This window comes from Haliotis rufescens, unplaced genomic scaffold (genome assembly GCF_023055435.1).
Source record: "Haliotis rufescens isolate VD_foot unplaced genomic scaffold, xgHalRufe1.0.p SCAF_5, whole genome shotgun sequence".
NCBI classification, from domain to species: domain Eukaryota; kingdom Metazoa; phylum Mollusca; class Gastropoda; order Lepetellida; family Haliotidae; genus Haliotis; species Haliotis rufescens.
Genome location: NW_025964223.1, coordinates 5,951,441 through 5,977,028, shown reverse-complemented (window position 1 = coordinate 5,977,028; position 25,588 = coordinate 5,951,441). Strand labels below are relative to the sequence as shown.

Below are 25,588 nucleotides of genomic sequence, written 5' to 3'. Positions count from 1 at the left end.
GCTGACATTGGTTAGCAAACAAATACTCCTTCTCTACCAGTTCAGGACCTACCATTGTCATAATATACAGGCTACAGATGTTGTCTCAGTATCAAGTTGATGTACCACCACATGTCCAAATGTTCAGTACAAATCTCATATGTGCCTTGTAATATTGTGTGCCTTGTTTAATCTTGTAACTGAAGGCTTTGGAAGGATGATATACTAGTATGCTGGAGAAAGAAATAATTACATCTCTGACATGTCCTGATCTTCAGAATATTAAGGTCTATTTTATTCCTTCAGATTGTGAGTTTATTCTGATATCTTAATATAAAGATGCCTTATTAATAGATAAAAACCATGGACAAAATGGTCCGATTTGTCAATAAGAGCAGACTAAGGTTCTCTCACTGGAATGTCTTCAATGGAATATTCGTCTGATCTTCAGTGAGTATTCAAGGGTGATCAGCAGCAAATTTGACTTGGAAATCTCATCAGATGTTTAGCGTTGATGTCAGTTCATGTGTTAAAACCCCTTGCAGTTGTTTACCACGCCAGAGCCTACATTTTCTGCTCGTCCCCATTCCAAGGGTACCATTTCCGAGGTAGCGACAAGCAACAAATGAGGCATGGCAGTGAAATGAGGCTATTGATCAGGGCCCTTATGGACGCCATATATATTTAAAGTAAAGGCTTTCCTTCCTACAAACTGTATAACTAAAGCTATGTAAGTAGAAAATGTCATGATTTGTGAACGTTGAATGTTCATAGTTTATTTCACCACTGACATGAAGGTAACACTTTGAACTTGAAGAATTATTTTAATGATCACTCTGCTCTTACAGGACTAGATTCTTCAAGTAATTCATGTCAGGAAGGGGAGCAATTGTTTTATCAGAGACAATCTGTGCCTATTGCCAAGTCTGTGAAAAGCTGTATTATAACTTCTCTGGTTTGTGTCCAGGTCTTGCAGATAGCAGTAATTGGATGAAAAAATAGCAATTTTGTGTACAGAATTTTCTTGGAAAAAACCCGAGGGTAATTCAAGTCTCAGCGGGTAAACAGTGCTCCATGGAGAAAGTCATTACAGAGATTTGATCAAACCTAAGCCCAGTAATGTCAGATTTATAGGATTTTGTGAGGGATAAGCAGCTTTTTTCATCTTTTAATGTCTTGAAGGATAAATCTGTTATAAAAGGACTGGACAATTATAGCATTATGTTTGCGAAAGTGGAATGGCAAATTGGACTAGGCTGAGGCCCTCTTAATTTGCTTCCAAATAAGGCATGTTTGGTATAGAATAGTCTACATGTGAACAGCAAAGTCTTGAATCTGATGAAACTTCTTGAGGGGAGTAAGGATGGTACAGTGTATGACACATGGTTGTCTAAATAGGGGATGAAGAGGGGGATTGAAAGTCAGGTAGGATGATAGGGAGGACATTGTGTTATGGGAGGTGGCCTAAGAAGATTCTAGCATGGCACTCTAGCATTAGCTTAACTCTAATGGTGATATTTGTCATGCTTTCCTCGCCCCACTAACTGATCCTGTCCACAGACCAGTTACTAGGCACCATAGCTGATTAAAGAAATTGAGATATTAATCATAAAGTCACTGTTACTTATTTCCTTCAAAACAACAATTGACACTGCAGTAACTCATGATTATCAGCAAATACAACTTCTCTTCCTTTAGCAACAGAAAACCAATTACTACATGTGTCTGGTATTTGAACTCCCCAAATGGTAAATATGAATTGATTTGTGGGGTGCCTGATATCTAGTCTCGTGACATTCTTTACACCAATATTATAACTTTTGTGTCGATGGTAATCTCCCAGAGCTTCACTTCTCATGTGGGAACTGAAACATTTCAACATTTGTTGTCATGCAATTCTGAAAGGAAAGGAAGTCATCCTGAAAATGTTAATGTAATCAACATCTTCTTTTCATAATTAGTCTTCTCTGTCCATAAGACCCATTGATTGTTTAGAAGGGCTTGTGTATCTTCTGGCATCAAAGTGACACCTGTAAAATTGTTGTAAGACTTCATATACGATAGTATAGTTTTTCTGCTTTTTCTCTCTGTGTACAATGAGCTGCCTCTGCATACGCTGCATGGTATACTGGCTGTATGGTAAGTCCTGTGTTATTTCACAGTAACCATGTACAGTGTCCAAGGCTGTCTGAACGGCACCACATATGTCCAGTATAGCTCTTACCAACAAGATTAAGACGCCACATCGATCTTTTCAATTTCATTCAGCTGATGGAATCCTTTTTTTTGAGCCAAACTCTCTACAGCTAAGCTCGAAGTCTGGGCCGCTTGTGTCTTTAATCTATTCCAAGACGATGTCTGTGTATAACTACAAATAGTCTGTGGTATGTGGAGGATTCCTTGGTATATGCAGGGTGAGTGAGTGAGTATGGTTTTATGCCGCTTTTAGCAATATCATGGCAGGGGACACCAGAAACGGGCTTCAGACATTGTACCCATGTGGGGAATCAAACCCTGGTCTTCGGCGTGACAAGCTAACGCTTTAACCACTAGGCTACCCTATGGTATATGGATATTTCTACCTTGGGACTAAGAATGGTGCTGAGTTTATGTTGAATCATCCATCTATCTTGAGATGCTCTTCCATGATTCAGTTGTTTCTAGATTTCATTGTACAATGCTTTAAGCAGAGATTTCTTATGATTATGGAAAGGCTTTTTTGTTTTTGTTGTACATGGGCTATGTGATTCTGTCAATGACAATATGCTGTTGAAGTTACTGCATTACTAACAGTGACATTTTAAAGAGAAGCAACTAAACCATTTCCACAATCATAAGCAGGCTCTGCTACAAGCAGAATCCACTGTGCGATGTTAGAGCATATCATAAGCATGTGTTTATGAATCACTATCAAAAAGTGATGATAATAGGTGTTCGCAAATTGGTGAGCATATCATGTCCCACCAGTGACACCCCTCACAAACACATACAAAGGCTAGTCAATTGTTCACCTGAATAAAAACATGGGAACATAAGGCTCAAGTTTAAATGATTAAATTGCATCGGAAATCATTATGGTTACTGATGCATCAAACTTAGAAATGTGCCGTACATATCTACCATAAAACTTTTTGAAACTTTACTGAGGCCTTTAATGTTGAAACCCTGATCAACTTTTGAGTCATATGACACTTTTAGAAATCTTTGTGGAACGAGCATGCTCAATTGAATCTCAAACTTTGTGAAATGGCGACACCAGAGGCTGGAGATGATGGACTATTACCCTACATAAAGGAAAATTTTAAGTCATCCCTCTTGTCATACAGTCTTGTGCATAGTTTCCTGTCACTCTGAATCTTTATGCATGGACATAAATATGAAACAGCTCTTGATGCTTTATGGTTAAACTAGGCCTGTAATGATACATTTTCTCCCAGTATCATACCTATCATAAATATCCAAACATGTAATACATGATAGATAAACACTCAAAACATATTCTTGTGGCCCATGTATAACAAGGCTAGGACCATGTATAACAAGGCTAGGACCATGTATCACACTTGCATGAACTTCCAACATTGTCCCATCTGTTTTACTTGAGTATACAAACCATGTGTGGCCCCCACAAGGTAAGGGGGGGAGCTAAACAGGGAGCATTTCAATTGGGCCAAAGACAGCAGCAGCATTGTTACACATGTACAAGTTTACAATCCATTGGAGAGCACCTTTAGTGATTTTTCTGTCACATTATCTGTTCATTGAAAGGTCTCTTGCATTTATAAGGATAACCATCTGAACGAGTGACTGAGAAGGTATGTGAAATGTAGAAAACGGTTGAAACAAGATTGAATAGTCCCATGAAATATCACTTCAGGGTTGATCCCACTGGCATTGATGAAAACATATGGAGACCTTCTTCTATGATGGCTCCTGATCATAGCCAGGGAGGCACCATGTAGTTTTCTGTTGGAGTGTTTCAATAAATCAAGCGATCCCACATTTTAAGATTTGATGGTATTCATATAATTGAATCCGGTGGCTGTTTTAACTGTGAGTTTGACAGAGATAATTTAGAATGATGTCAAAATAGCTGAAGATAAGAAGTAGATGTTAGTTTGCTCTCATAATGTGCAGCAAGATTAATGTGTTGTCAGTGAAACATGATCTTCAGAGAGTCATTTTTATTTGGAACTGCATATATAACTTAGGATCAGGCTTTTTCGTATGGAGACTTGGATGAGATCAAGTGAATGTATGAGGGTGATGTAGACAGTGTATTAGACATGGATGTTTCATTTTATTACTCACCATAGTGGCGATATTGAATAAGTTTTTGTGTTTATTTTTGTGATTCTATATGCAGTAGATAATGTGTTAAAGGTTTAGCCTTTTGATTCAGTACATTTCAATATACTTGGATAACATATGTCAAAAAGCATAATCATATAAATATTCTTTAGCAATGAAAGAGACCAGTGAGACAGTTTCATCGGTTTCATATTTAGATCTATTCATAAAGATTCAGAGTGACAAACTATTCCTGACAAGACTGTGTGACAAGAGGGATGACTTCAACTTTCCAATAGTCAACTTGTCGAGCAATATTTCATCAGCTCCAGCCTTTGGTGTCGACATTTCACAACTTTGTAGATACAACTGAGCATGATCTTTCTATGAGAATATCAAAAGGCATCATGCAGCTCTCGCTCAAGAGTTGTTTGATCAAGGTTACAACATGAATTAAGGCCTCAGTAAACCTTTCAAAACGTTTTATGGTATGTGGAGAACATTACCAATTTTGAGTGATGTCCAATGCAATTCCCTATTTCGACTTGTGCCATATGTTACCATGTGCTTTTTCAGGGGAACAATTGACTAGCCTTTGCATGTATTTGTGATGGGTGCCACCTGAGGGCAGGATCTGCTCACCTATTCGCGAACACCTTATACCATCACAATTTGATGGTGATACTTAAACACAAGCTCATACAATGGACTCTGCTTTTACCAGAGATTGCTTATGATTATGGAAATGAACTTGTTGCAAGAAATTATTTCTGCAAGATATAACTGTTAGAAAGTTTTAAGTCTCGACTTTATAATCACAGCATCTCTCACTTGAAGAAAATGAAACAAAATGACAAAAATTAATTTGCAAGAAACTATTGAAAAGTTTTATCAAGCGAAATATTTGCATTTTGCAAGAAGTTGATGGTTTTGAAGTAAACTTAACAGAAATTAGAATTAACAGATTGTTCATGTGAGAATTTGATTAAATAGGTTGTCAATTGACATGCTAAAATACACGACTGATATTTGGTTGAGGATGCTCTCGTCTCATGATGGAATAAAGCCAATTTGAAAACACATCCATTCAAACTTTTTTCCTAGTTTATTATGTCTCTGATGAATAGGCACAAATGAATAGCCCAAGAGAGTTGGTGTCTCCATCTATATGAATAGCTTGTCCTCTGCTCCAGGTCTAAACGTACAGCCATTTGCCATCTTTACTTAAGCTTAACAAAAACTAATGTGCATGTGTGCGTAATTTAATTAGCCCACAGGTGATCCTTTGTTCTCTTGAGGCAGGAACTTACACATGCTCTACTTCCGTGCCTAATTCTGAAGTTCCGGAGCTGGTTTATTCTAGCAGGTTTTTCTATCTACAGGAACTGGCTACCAACCTTTTTGGCACTTCTCACATAAAAGATAAAAAAGCCAAAAACATTACAGCTGTCCTGAACAAAATTTAAGCAAAGGAGAACAAAGGATTCCAAATCAATGGATGTATGCGTGTCAAATCAGCACAAGTTTGGAGGACAAAGGGGCTTGTCTCTTGATATTGTCCATCTTAATGACGTTTGTCCCTTTGCTGGAATCTAAGACTTCCACATAATTTTAATTGATGTACATTCCTGTTTTTTCTAACAGGTTATTTGGCTATCTTGGTCTCACTCTCTCCGGTTTCTGTACCTGTCTCGTCCCAATCCTGAAACAAACTACTGTCAAATACCCATGGGCCAAAATCGTCACCTTTTGAGAAATTTTGCACAAGCTACTGTTTCCGAGTCTGTGTGGATTGTTTATTCGTGGTGTCACCCTGATGTTATAACCTAAGGCAACACTAATCTGTTCCCTTTTAAGTTTTAAACCTGAGGAATTTGTTATTCTGTATCATTCAGGAGAAATTCCCTGTGTATCAAAAACTTTCTGGGCTCTTACTTACCAAATTGAAAGTTCAAGCCCTTTATGTATGTGCAGTCATTGTCTGAATCAAATGAACTGTGTGTTGTGCCCTTTGAACCCAGGTGTGTTTAATCACTTGTGTCAATATTCACCAATCATCTTTGTTAAATACACAGCTCAATAAATGATGGGGACGTGACTACTTTAGTGACACTAATTTGTTTGTCAATGAAAGTTATGGACAATCATCTGTTTTTGCCAACTTCAGGTTATATTTATCAGCTTCATAATTTGTAATTAATGAAGGGTGGCCTTATGTTTTGAAACACATTTCATTCATCAAATTCTGAACAGCATACTAATACTAAAATATGGGATGCTTGGATATACTGAAGATCCCGTCTTGTCAAGACCCCACTTACCTGAAAATCATGCCTTCCCAACGACTTTAATGAAAAATTGAATAAATTACTCTATAAAATGTTCTGTGTACCCGGAAATCTGGTTCCCAGAACTGGACAGAACTTACCAACAGTGCAATTACACACTGTTTTGTTCCCTTTGCTGAACATCATCAGTGCCATCAATGCCGTCAATGCCATCAATACGATCCAAAACGGACATCATCAGTGCCATCATTGCAGACATCATTAGTGCCATCAATGCGGACTTCATCGGTGCCATCAATGCCATCAATGCCATCAGTACTATCAAAACTGACATCATCAGTGCCATCAATACCATCCAAAACGGACATCATCAGTGCCATCAATGCAGACATCATTAGTGCCATCAATGCGGACTTCATCGGTGCCATCAATGCCATCAATGCCATCAATGCCATCAGTACTATCAAAACGGACATCATCAGTGCCATCAATGCAGAGATCATCAATGCGGAGATCATCAAATTCAAACTTCATAAATACCATCAATATGGACTTCATAAATGCCATCAATGTGTGAAGATGTTTGTCTGGTAGGTCATACCACATGGCAGCCAACATCAAAGGGTTGATAGCATTTGATCACAGTGGATTAATGAAGATGCCATATAGAATGATAGATTGACTCTTAATCCAATTTTAATTAGGCAAGAGGTGTCAGTTATGAATTAAACGCTGAGGTGAAGTTTATGTCACCAATTGACAAGCAAGACGACCACGCTGTTTTGGTAGTGACGACAGTCCATAAATGTATGTCTGCAACACTGCAACGTGATGACCACACGTTTCCCTATGAGGTGTGGCAGGTAGATATTTTTCTTATTCATTTGGTTTATTACAGTTGGATGAAATGATTTAGATGAGTGGGGGTTGAGCCTGGTTTATGGTTTTGCGTTCGCTGTATAAGTAGGTTAACACACGCACTCACACCCTGACAAATCATATGGTAAAAGTCCATATCCTTGAGGCTGGCTTCCCAATACTTATTCCCCCAGGGGTAAAACATATCGGTGCAGATATTTCTGATACTTGCAAAGCGTGCACAAATCACTTTTCACTTTTCACTAGGCATTTGATTGGCTGATTGTGAACCCTGACCTTTACAGGACTTCTTTTGCTGCAATCATTCGTTTATTTTTCGAACACGAGAACACCGTTTTTGTTACCCTGGAAATGCTACCAGATGATGGATAACAAACTGAAGTAATTTTAATTTGCGATTTTGTCATCAAATACTGAAGCAGTTTAGCCATATCATACTTCAAATAGCCTCATGCAGTTAGTTGTCTATTTCCCTGAATTTACGTGTGCCAGTTAACATGGTTCAGGATGAGAGAATAATTTGGGATGAGGCTACACAGTAGGACTGTTTCCCCATAACTAACATTATACAAATTACAAACCCCAAACTGCAAAGTTAGAAACCAGATTCTTCTCTAAAATATTCTGAAGAGCACTGAAAAGCAACACATGCTGTTTGACATGATTGTGGTTTTACTGCCACAAATGCTTGTTTTGCGCTGAGCTACAGGTATGCTTAACGTTTCATATTCATGTGCATGATCATTATGTAACTAAAAACACAGACTGTAAAACTGCATGTTACCTTTACAATATACTCTATTGCATGGTCCTTGATACATGGTCATTTGCAGCAAGCCAGATAAGACGTATAACCCTGGTACATCCAATAAATTGTCGGTGAAACATTTTCAACAGTAGATGCTTTCCCGCTTGAAACACTGTTTGTCATCAGACATGTTGACATTTTCAGAAGATGCTCTTGGTGACCTCTTAATAAAATGTTAAAAGCCAAACTGGAACTCTCTGTCTGCTGCGTATACACAGTTGTCTACTGAGCACTTGTGACAGGGTACTTGTTCTTAGGGCGAAATAATGTGAGATTACCATCAATTAATTTGCTAAATACGCTTTTGCTCAATTAGGAGAAAGTCTTACTACATTGATAAAACACTAATACAGCCTTTAAATTTAGCAACAACATATCATTTTGTCATTTATTGTACTGAGAAAAAATGAACGGGGAATTATTTTTTACAGCTGTGAACTTCCGCTGTGGTTTGATCAACAAACATTGTAACCTTGATCTTTCTGTCAGTGGCTATGTTGACGGTACTGAAACTGTTTGTTTTTGTTGAATCCTCTTCCAATTACATTTGTGGTAATAAATAAAACATTACACTCGCTTCAATTTAATATCAAGTTTATGTCCTACTTGAAATAATTTGCACTTGGATAATAAACTTCATATTGCATTAAAGTGAGTGTAATATCCTATAAATACCTTATCCTGACTCAACAAATAAATCTTGCCCTATGCACATGATGCAGGGGTCGACACCTTGAGTTCAATCCAACTTGTTCACAGTTCATGTCGAACTAAAGGTTTATGTTACATAAATAAGAGCAACAAACCCTTTCCATATTCGTCAGAAGAAGGCCTATCGGCTAATAGCTGAGTCAATTTGTGATTCTGACATCATGAGCATGTGTTTATGAATCACAATCAAATAGTGATGATACGAAGTGTTCACGAAAAGGTGAGTGTATCCTGCCTCACTGGTGGCAACCATTGGGAGACATTCCTTTGTTTCAGTACTTTCAGGCTAGCAGACATGTAAACATGTTGAATCAACCCAGTCCTAAAGAAAGAAGGGTTCAAAATTGTTAAGATAGCAAGTAATGAAAGGAAACAACCACAAATCAAAAAGGATGACATCTCTTGAAGATGTCTTGTGAATGACATCATGCGTATGTGACGTCAACGTGTTCATTATGCCAGATAACAAAGGAACTGGATGTTCCTTGCACAAATCAGACAATCTGCCACACATTAGCTTCGCTTATTCAATGATGTTAAGATGAAAGATCACTGGGAGGAGGTTATGCACACTTGATGCTAGGCTGATGTCACACAGCATTGTTTCACCCATTAATCTTGCAACAAAGTTCCCCAAATTACATCATAGTTTATTGTGACATGTTTGTAAACTCTCACAAGGAGATGTAGCACAACGACAGTCGGTCGTAAGACTACATCTATGTTACAGTAAGGGAGTTACGATCACCTTAGCACTACAATAGTTTCGTGGAACGGACCCATGAATTCTAAAGGTGGGCCGTTGTATGGAATGAATACATGTCAAATTTTGACGTTTTTGAAGTATTATTCTGTTAAACCCAATTGGATTTTGCTGTGGATCATGTAGATGACTGCCTATTCACACACAATAGTGAGTTTTTTTTAAGAAGTTATAAACGGCAAGTAATAAAAAAAATACTGAGCAAGGTCCCTTCACATACCTGAATATTCACTGACATTAATGTGTAACATAGCAATTACATGTTCTGTGAAAGGCATTGAACCTGCAGCATCACATTTCTTGGCTTACACATGTCTGGTGTGCTTCCTGCAGCATCATTTGAGACCTGAGTGGGTGAGTGAGTGAGTGAGTTTGGTTTTACGCTGCTTTCTGCAATATACCAGCAATATCATGGCACGGGACACCAGAAATGGGTTTCAAACATTGCAGTTGAGACTTGTAGATACAGGTCTGTTTGTTGTTTAATGCTGCACTCCGCAATATTCCAGTTATGTGACCATGGTCTGTAAATAATTGCAGGTGGGCCAGACAATCCAGTGATTGTCATCATGAACATTGATCTTCACAATTTTCATTGGTTGTAAATACCGGTGACAATATTAGAATGATAATGAAATCCATTCTCACAGTTGATTGAGGTGAGTGAGCTAAGTAAACCTATGATTAATTCAGAATGTGTCGAGAAAACCTGTGCTTGACATGAGCAGTCAGCCAGCGGTTGAGTCACGATGATACTAAATCACCTGGATGCCAATCCATCAGTCAGCTGCTGCAACAAGCATAGGTTACTGAGGACTTGTGTCACCTTGGAATCCCCTTGAGAGGTTTAATTTCATACACTTCATACAACTTTTACAACAATGTACGGGTATTACTTAGTGCATTGTATTCTCTTGGCCTTTATATAACAACTAGTGGTGACTTTTTTAACCTGTTTGACTTTTCCAGTGTCATGAGAATGAACTTAGAAATATAAGTAACAAAGACCACTAAGTGAATCAACCAGAAACAGTTTCACCATAGATCTTCGCAGCACATGCTTAACTACAGAAGGCATCCTTACCAATGAATTATTGACTGAGTTTGTGCGGTTGCTAACCTTTGGTATTATGACTTGTGGAAACCTACGGCCGTGGTCAAGCCTATTATGAGGGAGAGCTCATGTTGCAGCATCAAATAAGAAATTTATGTCCTTATCTTAGCTAGGTGTTGCATATAGAGCTTTATATTCAATCAGGTTTTCAAGTCAAACTGTGGGTCAGGGATATCTCCTTTTGAAGTCAGCATCTATGTGAATTGATGGTGGAGGTGAGGCTATAGCCTTAAACATTTCTGAATAAGGTCACTATATATTGACTGAAGATCGAAGCGATTGCCATGAAGCATGAATGTTTGGTAGAACTATGAATGTGGTTTTATTTCATCAAGTAAAGAAAGAAAGGGGAACACAAGAGATGTGTGGTGGGATAATTAATTTAACAAGACCTAGGTAATCATTTTGCTATTTTTGAGCAATGAAATGCCTGGTTTAAATGTTTAGACAGAATCTATGACGAGAGGGATGACTTCAACTGTCCACTAGGCAACTGTCCCTTTTATGTCCAGTAATATGCAGGCCACTCCAGGTTTTTAAGTCCTCATTTAACAACTTTTGAGGTACAATCAAGGACGCTCTTTCTGTGAAGATTTCAAAGACGCCATATGACTCTTTCTCAAAAGTTGTTTCATCAGGGTTTTAATATTCAAGGCCTCAGTAAAGCTTTCCAAACATTCCATGGCAGACATGGGGAAGACATTTATAGATTTGACGCATCAGTGACCAAAATGATGTCTGATACAATTCCCTACTTTGACCTGGACCATATGTTCCTGTGTTTTATCAGGGGAACAATTGACTTGCCTTTGCATGTGTTTATGACAGGCACCCCCTTCACTATTGATTTGATAGAGACTTCTAATGATTATGGAACAGGTTTTGACCCTTATATTTACCAACAGAAACATTTCAAGAAAAGATTAGTTGGCATTCGGATGTGTTGGGATCCATACAGAACATTTTGTATTGCTGGAATGGACAGTATGATGGTGGTATTTCCACAGCAATTGTAATCTAACCTTCAAAACGTTCCTGAAAGACTGCTGTATATTTGCTGCCTAACATATTTGCACTTGATATTTGATAGGACACTAATGGGAAGCTCCAATGTAATGCAAAATCACCGCCTCTCAACCTTAATTCATGAAGTCAAACATGATTAAAACTGAAGAAAACACCACAGTCCACAGACTATTAAGCAATTATGGGGAAATGTTCCCAACCATGAGTAGTAAATATGAACCAAATAACCAAAGAAAAATCTAAACACATCTTTGATTATTACTTGTCAATAGGAGATTAAAAGATTCCTGTCAGTGAAATTATTGATTGAAACAATTTCATTCCGTGGAACAACTTCAAGAGCACACATCAAAGTATGTCCATTTTATCAGCAATTAACAGAATCTTTCAGACATGAAGCTTTTTTTGGAAGTAATGTTGACATTATGACAGTTGCTTTGATTTCTGCAGCAATTACAACCAATCACAGCAACAGCATCATCGTATCATACACATTCATCCAGCAAGTACAATACGGCTTCAATGTAATAGGATGCCATGAAAGCCAGCTATCTCTCAGGCTGTAAACTAGGAAACAGGGATATTGCATATTGGACAAGCTCCGACTTTAATAAAACATGCATTTCCTGGGTGTATTTAAACAAATTACTCCACAGATCGCTTCCTGTGTAGATTTTATGTCCTCATCACTGTGCGACTTGTTTATTTTTCATGGAAGTTTAATCTGGAAAATTGCAATTGTTCTTAGCACTACAATTTTCTGTGATGACAGTCAATATTATATAGTCAGATCATTATGATGTATCCCATTTTAAGTGCTGGAAATTGTTTTGTAATATTGTTATCAAGAAACAATGTTTTAAGTGCCCCTGCCTATCTGGTTCAGAGGAATGTGAATTATTGTAACAGGAATGAGAGGAATATTGTTCATTTATCTTTGAGGATAGGATAAATATAAAATTCAAATACAAAGAAATGTTATATATGTTTTTATTTCACCTGAAATGATTTTTGCTATCTTATCTTTGAAGCGGATATTATACCCCACCACGAAGTGGGGCAGGGGTATAGGAACGGAGTTTGTCCGTTCACCTGTCCGTCCGTTTCACAAAGGGGACAAATTTTCTCAAAAACTATATAAGTCAGAGAAATGAATTTTCCACCCTGATGTTACTGGCCCTTGCTCCATGCTTTTTAACTTAGTGCATACTGCATGAAATGGGGACAAGTTTCCTCAGAAACAACTGAAGTTATGTGAATGAAAGTTTGAATGCTTATCTAAGAGATACTTGTCAAGACAGAGTTCGAAAATTTGTCCCGTCAATTATTGTTTTACAGAGTTATGGCCCTTGTTCTGTGCTTTCAACTTAGTGCATAGTGTGTGGATCATTGCTCACAATATCTTTCACTGGATTTTAAGTGATCCATTCACATAATTTTCACCACCATTTTGCCCTTTACGCCCAATCATGGAATATGTTTGGGCAGATAATGGAGTCTGGTCATTCTCTGGATTGTCTCTGGAGTGTTGCAGTAAACAAAAATACACTCATAATGTGTAATGGTGTTACAATAGTGCCGAAGCTGACACTGGTAGGTTCTTCTTCTTCTTCTTCTTCTTCTTCTTCTTGTATCCAGCCTTGGAGAGAAATAAATTTCTCAGCGGGGGAATAAATCCCTTTTACCCCACCACGAGCACATGAGGCTGCACATGGATTTCTGTGAGGCAGAATAAATCCCCTATACACAGCTTTGATGCAAAAAGCCGCACACTTTTTCCGAGTCAATGAAAGTCATGTGACATAGCACTGATAGAACTAATGCTGATTGTGGTTGTATTTTGCAGGTGTGACCATGACTACTTGGACATCTACACACAAATAAAGAGTGAACGGGAAACATTGAATCTCCTAGATGCTCAGCTGGCTGGTCGCTTCTGTGGAGATTTACTTGGGAGTTTACAAAACTTAATTGTGTCTACCAAAAATTTCATCGTCCTCTCCTTCTATACAGACGCTACAAAGGAGCATACAGGCTTCACAGGATACTATGAGTTCTTTGATGCTTGTAAGTATGTTAGTTCTTGAACTCAGCGAGGGCTCAGTTTCATTGAATGATGTTTGATTTTCCATTTCTCCAGCTGCTTGCTGACCTAGCTCACAGCATTGAATTAAGTATGTGATAGATCAAGTAAAATCAAGGATGTCTGTTGGGTGGTTTTCATGATCACCGGCAGTGGGGGTGGGGGGGTAGTGTGGAATAGGCACAGGTGGCTCATTCATCTAAGGCGCCGCAATTCTTGGACACACCAGAAACCTATGATTGTGGGTTCGAATCCCATGTTCGCCCCAATTATGTTTCTAGGTTTGTCAGCACCATACCTGTGTTCGTGGGGCTTCACCTAAGTGGTAAATGTCTGAGACCTCCATCACTTCGGGCTTTCCTCCCACATTAAGCTGACACGCTGTGATATAACTGGAAAACTGTTAAAAGCAGCGTTATGATCACTGGACAACTAAGGCAGTTTTGCAGGGGTATATGCAGGAAGGACTAACATCAAGAAATAACAGATGTGATTCAATGCAGCAAATACATAACATGGTGTATCACAAATAATATGTTATCAAACAGTTCTGCAAGTTAATTACTCTTCATTCATGATAGTCGCCATTTTGCCTGTGATAAATGTGAAGTCTTTACATTCTTCCATTTTGATGTGATTCCACTCAATCTTAACTTCTTATGATTATGCCATATCAAGGAAAATAGGAATTATCAATTTTCTCTGAACCTTGTAATCAGTGTGTTGTACACTCTGTCAAAATGTTAATTACTGATGAGACCAATGTGGACCTTTATCGTCCATGGCAGGAGTACTGCGGGAGTAGTGCTGTGTGGCATCTGGCAATAAATACTAACTTTTGCAAATTGTGTGAATGGCGGGTTCTCCCGGTAGGGCAACACATACTTATCCTTTTCACAAACACCTGGTGTCATCACTGATTTTCAGTGATCCATTCATTCAATTTTCACAGCTATTTTGCACTTTATGGCAAATGGAATCTGTTTCGGCAGATGATCTACCCTGATTATTCTCTTGCATTGACAATACATGTTTTCTTAAATGATTGTTACATGACTGAAGGGTACATCAATTCGAAAATAGAAAGAAAAAAAGAAGTCTTTGAAAGTAATGAAAGTAGAACTTTGTTTTGTCTGATTCTAGGAAGAATTATGGAAAATAAAACAAGTAATCTAACACAGAGAAGACATTTGTATAATAATAGTATACCCAATTTTAAAAATATTTCCGAAATGATTAGCAAAAATGCTTATAAGCAAACTTTTGCCATCTCTTTGTTTTGTGTTCTTGAAAGAGTTTGGTGCCTTTATAGATTCCTCCAGAGACTGTTGTTGTTGATAGTTTTGTTCTCATAGGAAAACTGTTTTCAGACTTTTATTGTATGTTCTCAATGAATTGTTCAGTTGAGATTGTTGTGCACCATTTATTTTGCTTTTGTGAAAATATAAAGATTCTTCAGGCCCCTGATTCACTTTGATTGTCAAATCAATAAAATAAGTAGACATACAATGTTTTATGTGGCAAACTTAAGTTTGGACTGCATTAAAAATATTACCAATTCTTTCTTGACCACATTTGTTCTAAAGTATGATTGCATGTTCCCTGGAACTTGTAGAAAGTATAGTCATACCTTGAGAACTCCAAAACTGTTTGGGGGCAGGGGTGGCCCTGTCGTCTAAGGTGCCCCGATTTGTTGTGCAGAGTTGCGTACCTTGGGCGTGCCAGAAACCGATGATTGTGGGTTTGAATCCCGGTTCACCCCGATTATGATTCTAGGTTTGTCAGCTCCATACCTGTGCTCGTGGGTTTCACCAAAGTGGTAAACATCTGAGACCTACATCACTTTGTGCTTTCCTCCCACATTAAGCTGACACACCGTGATATAACTGGAATACTGTTAAAAGCTGCGTTAAACCCAACTCACTCACTCACTCACTCACTCACACAAAACTGTTAGCGTAGTGGGCAAATAGGCTTATTCTGTGGGAAATCATTGCTAGACCCCATTATTTTTATATGTAAGTTATTCTGACTACAGTTCAAGCGAACACTGCAATGATTTAATTTTGTTTTCAAGTTTTGGCATTAAAAATTTGATCCAATATTATATTTGAAATGATTTCAACCATTGACATATTTTGATGAAAAATTGATTAATTATGAGTAAATCTTACATGGATAAGATTTCTTATGGCAAACAGTTTGACAAGATGAATTGGTCTGTAGTCAGAAACATAGTAATCAGCAGAAAAAAGTTGGTGTTTTGCTGAACTATTCAGAATGACATCCATAAATTCTTTTCCTTATTCAGAATGCCTTTTTTGTTCTCATACAAAATTGTGTGACTAAAGTTACAACTACAGTAATTTAACAAAGAGAAGATGATACTGACAAAATGTTATCATTGCTAAGATTAAAAAAAGATTTATTAATGTTCAGTTGCAGTTTGTGTTCATTGTTTCGGGATTGTTGGTCTTTTTGTTCAAAACAAATGGACATTGTTGCCATTACATCTGGACTGCAGACCTATTAAATGATCCTAGACCAGATCATTTACAAACGTTAAAAGAGGTTTTGCTGTTTTGTTTGATTGTAATCTTATTCCAAACCTCTCCTTGTGAGTATCATTTTGTACAAGTTCCTTTGGTGAAATCTTTTTATTCAAACAGCATTTGAAAATTAATCTCTTGAATTCATTTCTTTACGATATTTTTTTCTTTCTTTTAGTACTGAATTTGACACTGACCCATTCAAGTTGTCATTTTGAAAATACATTAAATTAGCCTGAATGTATGTATGGAACTTTCATGATGGAGTGACTTATGTATAATACCTACAGATGGTCTCATGATTTTTAAGGTCAATATGGCTAATGTTCATGTACACATATAATTTGTTCATGCAGAAGACACTGTGATGTTGGCTTTGGCAGCACTCTTTTTAGTTTTGAGTTTATGGAGTTGACTTCGGGAGTTCAGCCCACATTGGAGAAATAAGATTCAGATAGTTTCAGTTTACTTTTGCGTGATGACCACTTCTTTTGTGATTCATTAGAAGTATTATTAAATTTGACAAAAAGTATACAAAATGAAGTAACTGTTATCTTTTTCATATAATAATTGATTGAATGCATTGAATGTAGTCTATTATTAAGATAAGCCTTCACAGAACGGAATACATTAAATGTTACCGTCAAAAAACTGGACATCCTGCTTTATAAAAAGAAGTAACATTTATTTACTTCACTAAACAGACCAACCCACACAAGTTCTCCCCAATACAATAAAATATTGAGCTACTCAAATTTATTATTATTTTCTTATTTCATCCAACCAAAACTAATTGGTTAGTAAAATCAGTAAACCATAAGATGAAATAGATGTGCTAATGGTGTGATCATTGACTCAAACAACACTACCTTCCCAAGCCAGAATGACGTGAAGTGCTCCTAATAATTGATATGTGTCAGTAGTTTCATAATTCTGGTCATCCATTAATCCCTGTGTTATATTGGAAAAGAGTGTCAGATATTCTTAATGGAATGGTAAGGTTTCCTATTCATGTTCTTGGCTCACCCTGGCTAAAGGTCTAGTGAGCTCGGATTGTGGTCTGCTTGTCTGTTGTCCATTGCGTCCATGCTTACCCTTTTCATGAACACTTGGTGTCGTCACTGGTTTTCAATGATATATAAATATAATTTGCTGTGCAATTTTGACTTTTACACCCTGTGGAATCTGTTTCAGAGACAGGTTATTCTCTGGTGTTAACATTTCATATTAGACAGCATCTCATCTGAAACATGGTATACATCTTGCCATGGATGATGTCCTCTTTTTATGGATCCATAATTAAATATGGCCATTGATGGCTGCCACCCCAACATTTGAAAGCCTAGTCATCTCTGTCTGTAGATAGTGAAGGTGGTACAACATATATGTTTTGTTTATTACTTATATTTCATAATTGACGCTTTCCACCTTGACCTTGCTCATTAACAGTGTTATACATACTGTTGCAGATTAAGTTACAGTGTTGAAGGTTAACTGGTTGGTTGACAGTATCAAAGAGGTGAAGTCTGGCATTTTGTTTTGGTTTAACAATTAATTAATAAGTTAGTATTGATCAGCTAAATGACTAAGGGTAGGTAGGGGCAGTGGGGTAGCCGTGTGGAGAGAGTGTTGGATCAACATGCCAAAACTTGGGTTTGATAACCCAGACTGGTACAATGTTTGAAACCATGCAGAGTGATATGGCTTGGCTAATGCTGAAAGTGAAGTAAAACAAGAATGGCTGGCTCACTGTGATGTAAGGTTGAAGCCAGGAACCAGGGCATGTATGTGGTTCATCTGCACCACTCTGTGTTGTCTTGCTGACTGTAGTGATGTGGTTCTGTCAGCCCGCTGTGAATAGATCCTATTATTCTGCAAGTGTTTTTTATAGCAATTAACACCTTCACTCAATGGCTTAGTTTCCTAAACATCACAACTGTACATGAAAACTTTCAAGTCAACTATGTGAATTTATGAATGTATTATGGAGGCACATGTATCAAGTGAGCTTCAGTACTTTGGTGCTTTCTCCATAATTTGACAACATGACTGACAATTGTACAATTCTCATTCAACATCTTTCTCAAGCAAATTCTTACAGCAATTCAGAGTTGAGATCCACTTAAGAAAATAATTAATAGTATTTGCACTCTAAGTATATACATGTAAGTTTATGTATGCTTTTTTCATCTGGCCACAATAATTGAAAATGTCATCCAAAATAACTCTCAAGCCTGTAACTTATAAAATGCAATCTCGAAAGAAATTAAAAAGGATACTGAATTGAAATGAAAATATACAGTTAAATGACATTTACAAAAGACACTTTTTATTATTTCCCCCCCCCTAACACACTAGTACCTTCACCCACTAACAGAATCTTGACTGTATGGATTGATTTAACAGTTTTCCCCATTCCAGCAGTATATGATATAGGAACAGAGGCGCCACCAGCCATGTGCGGCTACACCATCCGCAGCGAGAACAGGAAGACGGGTTTCATCATGTCCCCTACATTCCCGGGCATGTATGCAGACAACATGTTCTGCTACTACAAGCTGCAGGGCAAGGCCGGGGAGAGGATCAAACTCCACTTCATCGAGTTCTCCCTCTACCATGGAGAGGAATAGTAAGTTCATGGATTCTAGTGCTAGGTTACAGATGGCCTGGGAATATGAGCGACACTTTTTTGTTCTGTACAAGCTCAGGTGATGTGGTACCCGATGCACAAACTATGTGCAATTACTCTGACTGGATGTATCTCCTGGGAAGGCTCTTTGAGAGACTCGCGTTACGCTTTACTGTTTTCAGTGATACTTCAGGGAATAACAATTTGAACTACAATGTTTTTTGCCTTGCGTTTGGAATCAATTGGGTATCAGATTCACCCATTTGATAAGCGTCTTGAGAGACTTAACTACATTTGAATTTGAAATTAATTCAGGGTAAATGCACTATATCTTTAGTTTGTTTCTTATGAAGCAACACTGTGACATTCAATTTTAACATTTTAAGTCTTGAAAGGACAATCCATGTGATTCAAAAGTTGATAAAGTTTGATTTTACTTCCCAAGAGACAAGAGTGAGTGTTGATGAAAGGGTGCACAGTGCACCAAATATTTTATGAGAGCTTCAAGCAGTAGTGCTATCTTTTGTGCTTTGTTCTTAGTGTGAATGTGTTAGGGGCACAAAATAGTTTAAAGGGTTTAAATATATTCATAGAATTTGTATATTTGCCTGATAAACAAATAACTGGTACCACATAAACAGACACGGAATATATGGTTTACAATTGAAGAGCTTGCAAAACACAAAACATTTTTCTGGATTGTCATATTTGTATTTGTTTAGGTTTAATCATAAACACAGAAATGCACTATCATAATAGATGATTGTCTCTTTGGGTCTTTGCAAGGTAGTTAGAAACTGGTATGAAAACATGAAACTTTCCTTGATAACTTCTTTATTGTTTGTAGCAACATTGCAGGGCTTGCACCTTTCTAGGTACTGATTCATCTTCCAAAGCTACAACAGTAACCCTGAAATGTGGCTACAGACAATAGTTGTTATCCATAAAAGTTAAATGTCTTCATGTTCTGCCAACTTGTATTAATTGTTGATCAAAGACTAGAAATTTGGAGGTCTTTCAAAAGATTCTATATATATATATCAACATCTTTACTTAAGAAATAAAAAACGAGTGGGAGTTAACTATTGTACAATAAAAAACAACCTCAACATTATATACAGCCTCTTTAAGGAAGTTAATGAATGTACATGCTTCAATGATTACTCTCTGAATCCGACCTTGGCAATGTCAGACAAGTCCATTTTATGAACAGGTGGGGTAAGTTTGGTATTTCCCGCATATTCTGACAATCAGCATAGTCTAACAATCCTCACATCGATTATCTGTACATTTTTTCTTAGTACTGATTGACATATCTCTCCCGTTTTTGGTACGATCGTTCGGCCAATACGTTTATCTGAGTTACCCAGCTAAATCTAGGGGGAACAACTTACAAGACACTTTCCTTTAAAAAATAACGTCCAAAATACATCATATCAAGTTGCGAGTGTATGTTCTAATCATGACATCATGATAGAACAATGTTTTATCGTGAAATAAACCATGTTTCGTTCTTCATTGTCTTTGCGATTTAGCGCGTAGCTATCTTATGTTGATGAATAACATATAATATTTCAGTATAAGGATCTCTATGTATTTGTGTTTCTGTTAGATCATGTATGAAGATGGACATTTTGTGTTCCAGCTGTCCATACGATTACGTGAAAATCTACGATGGCTATACAAATGATGCCCCTGTGATTGGCACGTTCTGCGGCAACTATGACAATAGCACAATCCTTTACTCTTCTGGAGAAGCACTGCACATAGAGTTTCTTACAAGTCAAGGGAGAGTCTTGTTTGACAAGCAGCCTCTTGAAAACAGTGGTGATTTAACAGTGCCAAGAAAAGGATTTAACATAACATATAACTTCAGTGATCAGATTGTCAAGTTAGGTAAGTATGCCAATGTATAACCAAGTATAAACATGTGCCTTGATGCATGGAAAGGCACATCAGTTGCACAGTCAATCTGTAGTAGATAAACTTGATTTTACACTAAAATATGGGAATTCCTGGAGGGGATTCTGGGTTTGAATAGGTCCCCAGAAACATATACTGGCAATTAAGTGGATCAGGTGGTCATTGGTTGATTGTGTCACTGAACCCTGACGTTTGTGGATTGATGCTCACAATGTCAATCACTGGATTGTCTGGTCTAGTCTTGATTATTAACATGCTGCCATCAACTTGCTGGAATACTGCTGAGTTGGGTGTTAAACAACAAACATATAATGTTGTAGAAGTGGTTGAAGTTAACATCACTCCAAAGACCAAGGTCGAATTTCTAGGATAGGTACAATGTGTGAAGCCCTGCTGTGATGTTACTGAAATATTGCTAGAAGCAGCATAAAACATTCACTCACTCACTCACTCCCTTATAGTGAAATGGATAAGACCGTGGATAAAGTCTTTGCATGTTTTTTCTAACTACTTTCTTACGCATTACTACTAAGTATGATCATTTCTATATTTGACACATTGTAGAAGAAACAAATGTTCTATTTCAGACTTTATCCTACCTGATGCAGAACACTTAATAGGAACAGGTAGGTGGCAGTGTGTTAAGTGTGTAAAGAACTTATATTTCATGAATTATGACACAAGTTACTAGACTAACAAATTTAGGTTATTTCCTCTTTGGAAATATTGATATCATGTAAATGGAAAGAACGAGAAGTTAATAGAAAGATCGAGAGGTTTGTAGCTAAACATCAAGTATTAATCTGTTTCACATCAGAAATAGTACTAAAATCACAATTTTGTGTGACCTATTGAACTCAAAGTCGCTCAGCTAAAAGCAATTGGTTCTGAAAGCAGACATGAGATATACCTTTCATTAATAATGTGTTGGTGACATTCAGAAGATAATGACAAAATTGATAAAAATAGAATTTTGGTGAGCATGTCTTCTTTTAGAAACACTGTAGCATATTAAAGTATAGGTACAGCTAGTCTCTCTCGCCCCAAAACAAAAATATGCAAGTCTAGATTTCTTCAGTTTCAGAATGTGAAAAGTTCTCTTTGCTCCTTTCTGTTATATATTTTTAAACAATTTGAAAAAAAACAAACTTTCAGTCTTTTCATTTCGGAGACTATATGTTAGTCTAAGGTGCCCCTGCTGTTGCCATGGCTACATTCAGATGTCTTGTTTTTATATCATTGCAGAATGTGACCAACGAATAATGAGTAAGCAAGAGACCAATGGCACAATAAAGTCCCCCAATTATCCGGCCTCCTTCCCTCAAAACATCACCTGTCGGTACTACCTGGATGGCCTTATGGACAGACAGCATCTGGAGAAAGCTAGGATATTATTCTTCGACTTCGACATACCAGGGAATATGCCTTAGTAAGTTGTGGACATGCAAGGTTCGTTGTTTGATTGATACCTGTAGTGGACGAGTAGAGAAGACACCAGTGACGCAGTGCACAAATCATCTGTTAGGTTCTATTGGATATCTATTATCTATTAAGACATACTACAAATATACAAACAGTTTTCCTTCAAAATCTCATGTTATATTTCTTTAGTTGTTCTGACCTTTTCACTCTTTGCAACAGTGTCAAATGGCTATGATGTGTCATTTTCTGTTTTCAGTTTAAACAGAATGGTATATTTTTTACAGATGTTTGTTTTATTTCTTTACACATTTTCAGAAGTTGGTGATCATAGTAATAGAAAAAAAATATTGTCACTGTAGCAATGTGAGCAATGTAGCTCACCTGGATGTGTAGTCAGAAGTTTTGGAAAGCATATGAGCAAGATATGTTTATGGTGTACATTTGAGGCTTGGCAGAATTCTGCAATAGGTCACCAGTACCCCAATTAAGCTTATCACAAGATTCAACCAATGATTGTTAGGTGGTCACAATGTGCAAGCTGACTGACTGTGTGTCATGTAACGCCAATAGACCTGTGGGATATATATGGATTATTGCTGGTGTAGTTTGGATGGTACAGACTATAGACTGAAGGGATCTATCTGGATTATTGCTGGTGATGTCTGGTGTGGTCTGCATGGTACAGACTATAGACGGGCAGAATATATCTGGATTGTTGCTGGTGTTGTCTGGATTATTGCTGGTGTTGTCTGGATTATTGCTGGTGTTGTCTGGTCTGCATGGTACAGACTATAGACGGGCAGAATATATCTGGATGGTTGCTGGTGTTGTCTGGATTATTGCTGGTGTTGTCTGATCTGCATGGTACAGACTGTAGACTGGAGGAATATATCTGGATTATTGCTCCTATAGTCAAATCTGGTCTGCACAGTGCAGACTTTAGACTGGTGGGATATATCTGGACGATTATGACTGCAAATCAACATTCATTCACTCACTCCATACACATGCACAATGTAATTCTTATGACAATACATTGGACCATATGTAAATAATGTTTCAGTTGTGCACTCGGATACGTTGGTCTGAATGAGGATAGTCGCCTGAAGGATGGAACCGTGAAGGAGAAATTCTGCGGGACACTGCGACCCCCACCTCTGACGAGTCAAGGTCCCCGTCTAGTCCTGACCCTGGACACTCGAGGGGCCGTCCAAGGCGGGCGCTTCATGTCCAAGTACAAGTTTATTACAGGTAGGCAATATAGTGTAGGAGACACCTACTGACAAGACTTTCTTTCTGCAAATCCATTGACATGTTTATCCATGTGAGTCCAGGTACCTGTTGGAATGATTGAACATGTTTGGAATATGGTTGTTTGAATGGTAGAGCTTAGGGCCAGATTTGGTCAGTATCTTTGTTTAAGATATTTGATACTTAACATAAGAGGATTGAATAAGATGGAATCAGGTTTGTACAAGTTTTTTCATGACAGAAGTATTAGTCAGCTGAACAATTTATTGAAGATTTGTATTGTACCAAATAGAAATAAGTAAATATAAAAACTTGGAAATGTGATGTTGCATGTTCAATGCCTACATGACATGCTTCTTGGCAAATGCCATACGGTCAACTCTTGTTGTGTTGCAATTCAAGGGTCAATTCAATTGTATATATACTCATCCACATGTACTTCCTGCTCAGTATTCCAACTTTCCTATCACGAACAACATGTCAGTGATCAAATAGATGACTGTTATGAATACCTTTTGCATGCTGAAAAACATGAGCTGAATTTCACATCTCTTTATTCAATCATATTTCAGTTAAATTCTAGTTCACAATTTGTGTGTTCGGTTGATCAGGTCGATCCAGTGAGAAGTGATCTAGTTAAACCATCATTCTGTCTCCATGGTGTGATTCAGGGACAGTTAGTGTATTTATAGTATTCTTGAATAATTCAAGATTATATCAGCACCAAACAACAGTATGTAGTTTTCTGTATTTCTGTTATGGAGATCAAGTGGACTAAACAAGGGTTGACTGTAGACTTCTCTACTTTCAGTATAATTAACAATTAGTTGTCATCTTCAGAATAATTTCTTCTTTTTATTCCAGATTATTCAATCCCAGGGACCCAGATCTCAGAGGGTCAGTCTACACTCTGGTCCAATCTGTTAATTCTGCAGCTATAAATAACAAATACAAACCTTTCATCTTTTACTCAATCCTCTAGTGTTATGTATTTGCTACCAGGAATTCAAAATGCAGGCACACATTCCCCTCCTTATCCACCTGTAGTAAAAACACAGTAGAAAATTTGACGAAGTCTGTCTCTAATCACCACATGAACTATTTCAAACATGTTCAATCATTCAGAATAGATACCTTATTGCCATGGATAAAAAATAGTAAGTACACAATTAATTTGCTCACCTTTAAAACTCACCTTTAAAACTAACACGACACATTTTCATCCAGTGTAAAAACTGACTTCTCAAAGTAGTTGTCATCTTCAGAATAATTTCTTCTGTTTATTCCAGATTATGCAATCCCAGGGACTCCCATCTCAGAAGGCCAGTGCAAGTTCTTGTATGATGACACCAGTGGCCAGTCTGGAACATTCAATACACCGCGTCACCCTGGCAACTACCCGACCGATCTCACCTGTGAATACATCTTCCGCCCTGGCCATGACGTCTTCGTTCTTATATCATTCGATACATTTGATCTAGATGCAAGACAACCGAACCAGCTGGGGTGTGTGCACCAACTAACCCTGTCCCTTTGTCATCTTTTTCACCTGACTGAAAGTCACGTGACCGAATGTCATGACCTGTTTGTTTGTCATCTGAACCAGTGAAGCTTATACTTGACATACTTGTTTGCACCAGTCATGACACCCCCAATTCGTTCAAAGGTTCAAATCTGATTTTCAATATGGCTGCCATGGAGGCAGACTTTTTGTAAAACCTATTTATGAGCGCCAATTTTGTATGAAGTGCAATGAAATTTGGACTTTGTTTAGTTGTTGTGGGATTCAATACACAAGTTCTGTTTACTTACAACATGGACCATGCTCACAAAATACATATTTTGCTCTGAAAATTTCTTCTCCTGAAATTGC

General features: G+C 37.5%; 1 protein-coding gene across 3 annotated transcripts in view; it reads left to right on the top strand.

The window, feature by feature from the left end:
* LOC124133617 (cubilin-like) overlaps positions 1 to 25,588 on the top strand; it is a 69,596-nt gene that overhangs the window by 23,760 nt on the left and 20,248 nt on the right. The window contains exons 4-11 of one of the 3 annotated variants that reach the window (XM_048383734.1): positions 13,705 to 13,925; positions 18,915 to 19,119; positions 20,765 to 21,015; positions 21,630 to 21,668; positions 22,288 to 22,471; positions 23,528 to 23,715; positions 24,580 to 24,612; positions 25,005 to 25,221. In XM_048383734.1, the coding sequence (XP_048239691.1) occupies positions 18,947 to 19,119; positions 20,765 to 21,015; positions 21,630 to 21,668; positions 22,288 to 22,471; positions 23,528 to 23,715; positions 24,580 to 24,612; positions 25,005 to 25,221 (1,085 nt within the window). In that variant the 5' untranslated portion in view covers positions 13,705 to 13,925; positions 18,915 to 18,946. Of the gene's footprint in view, positions 1 to 13,704; positions 13,926 to 18,911; positions 19,120 to 20,764; positions 21,016 to 21,629; positions 21,669 to 22,287; positions 22,472 to 23,527; positions 23,716 to 24,579; positions 24,613 to 25,004; positions 25,222 to 25,588 lie in introns of all 3 variants that reach the window. The other 2 variants (XM_048383733.1, XM_048383735.1) reach the window with 2 other exon arrangements.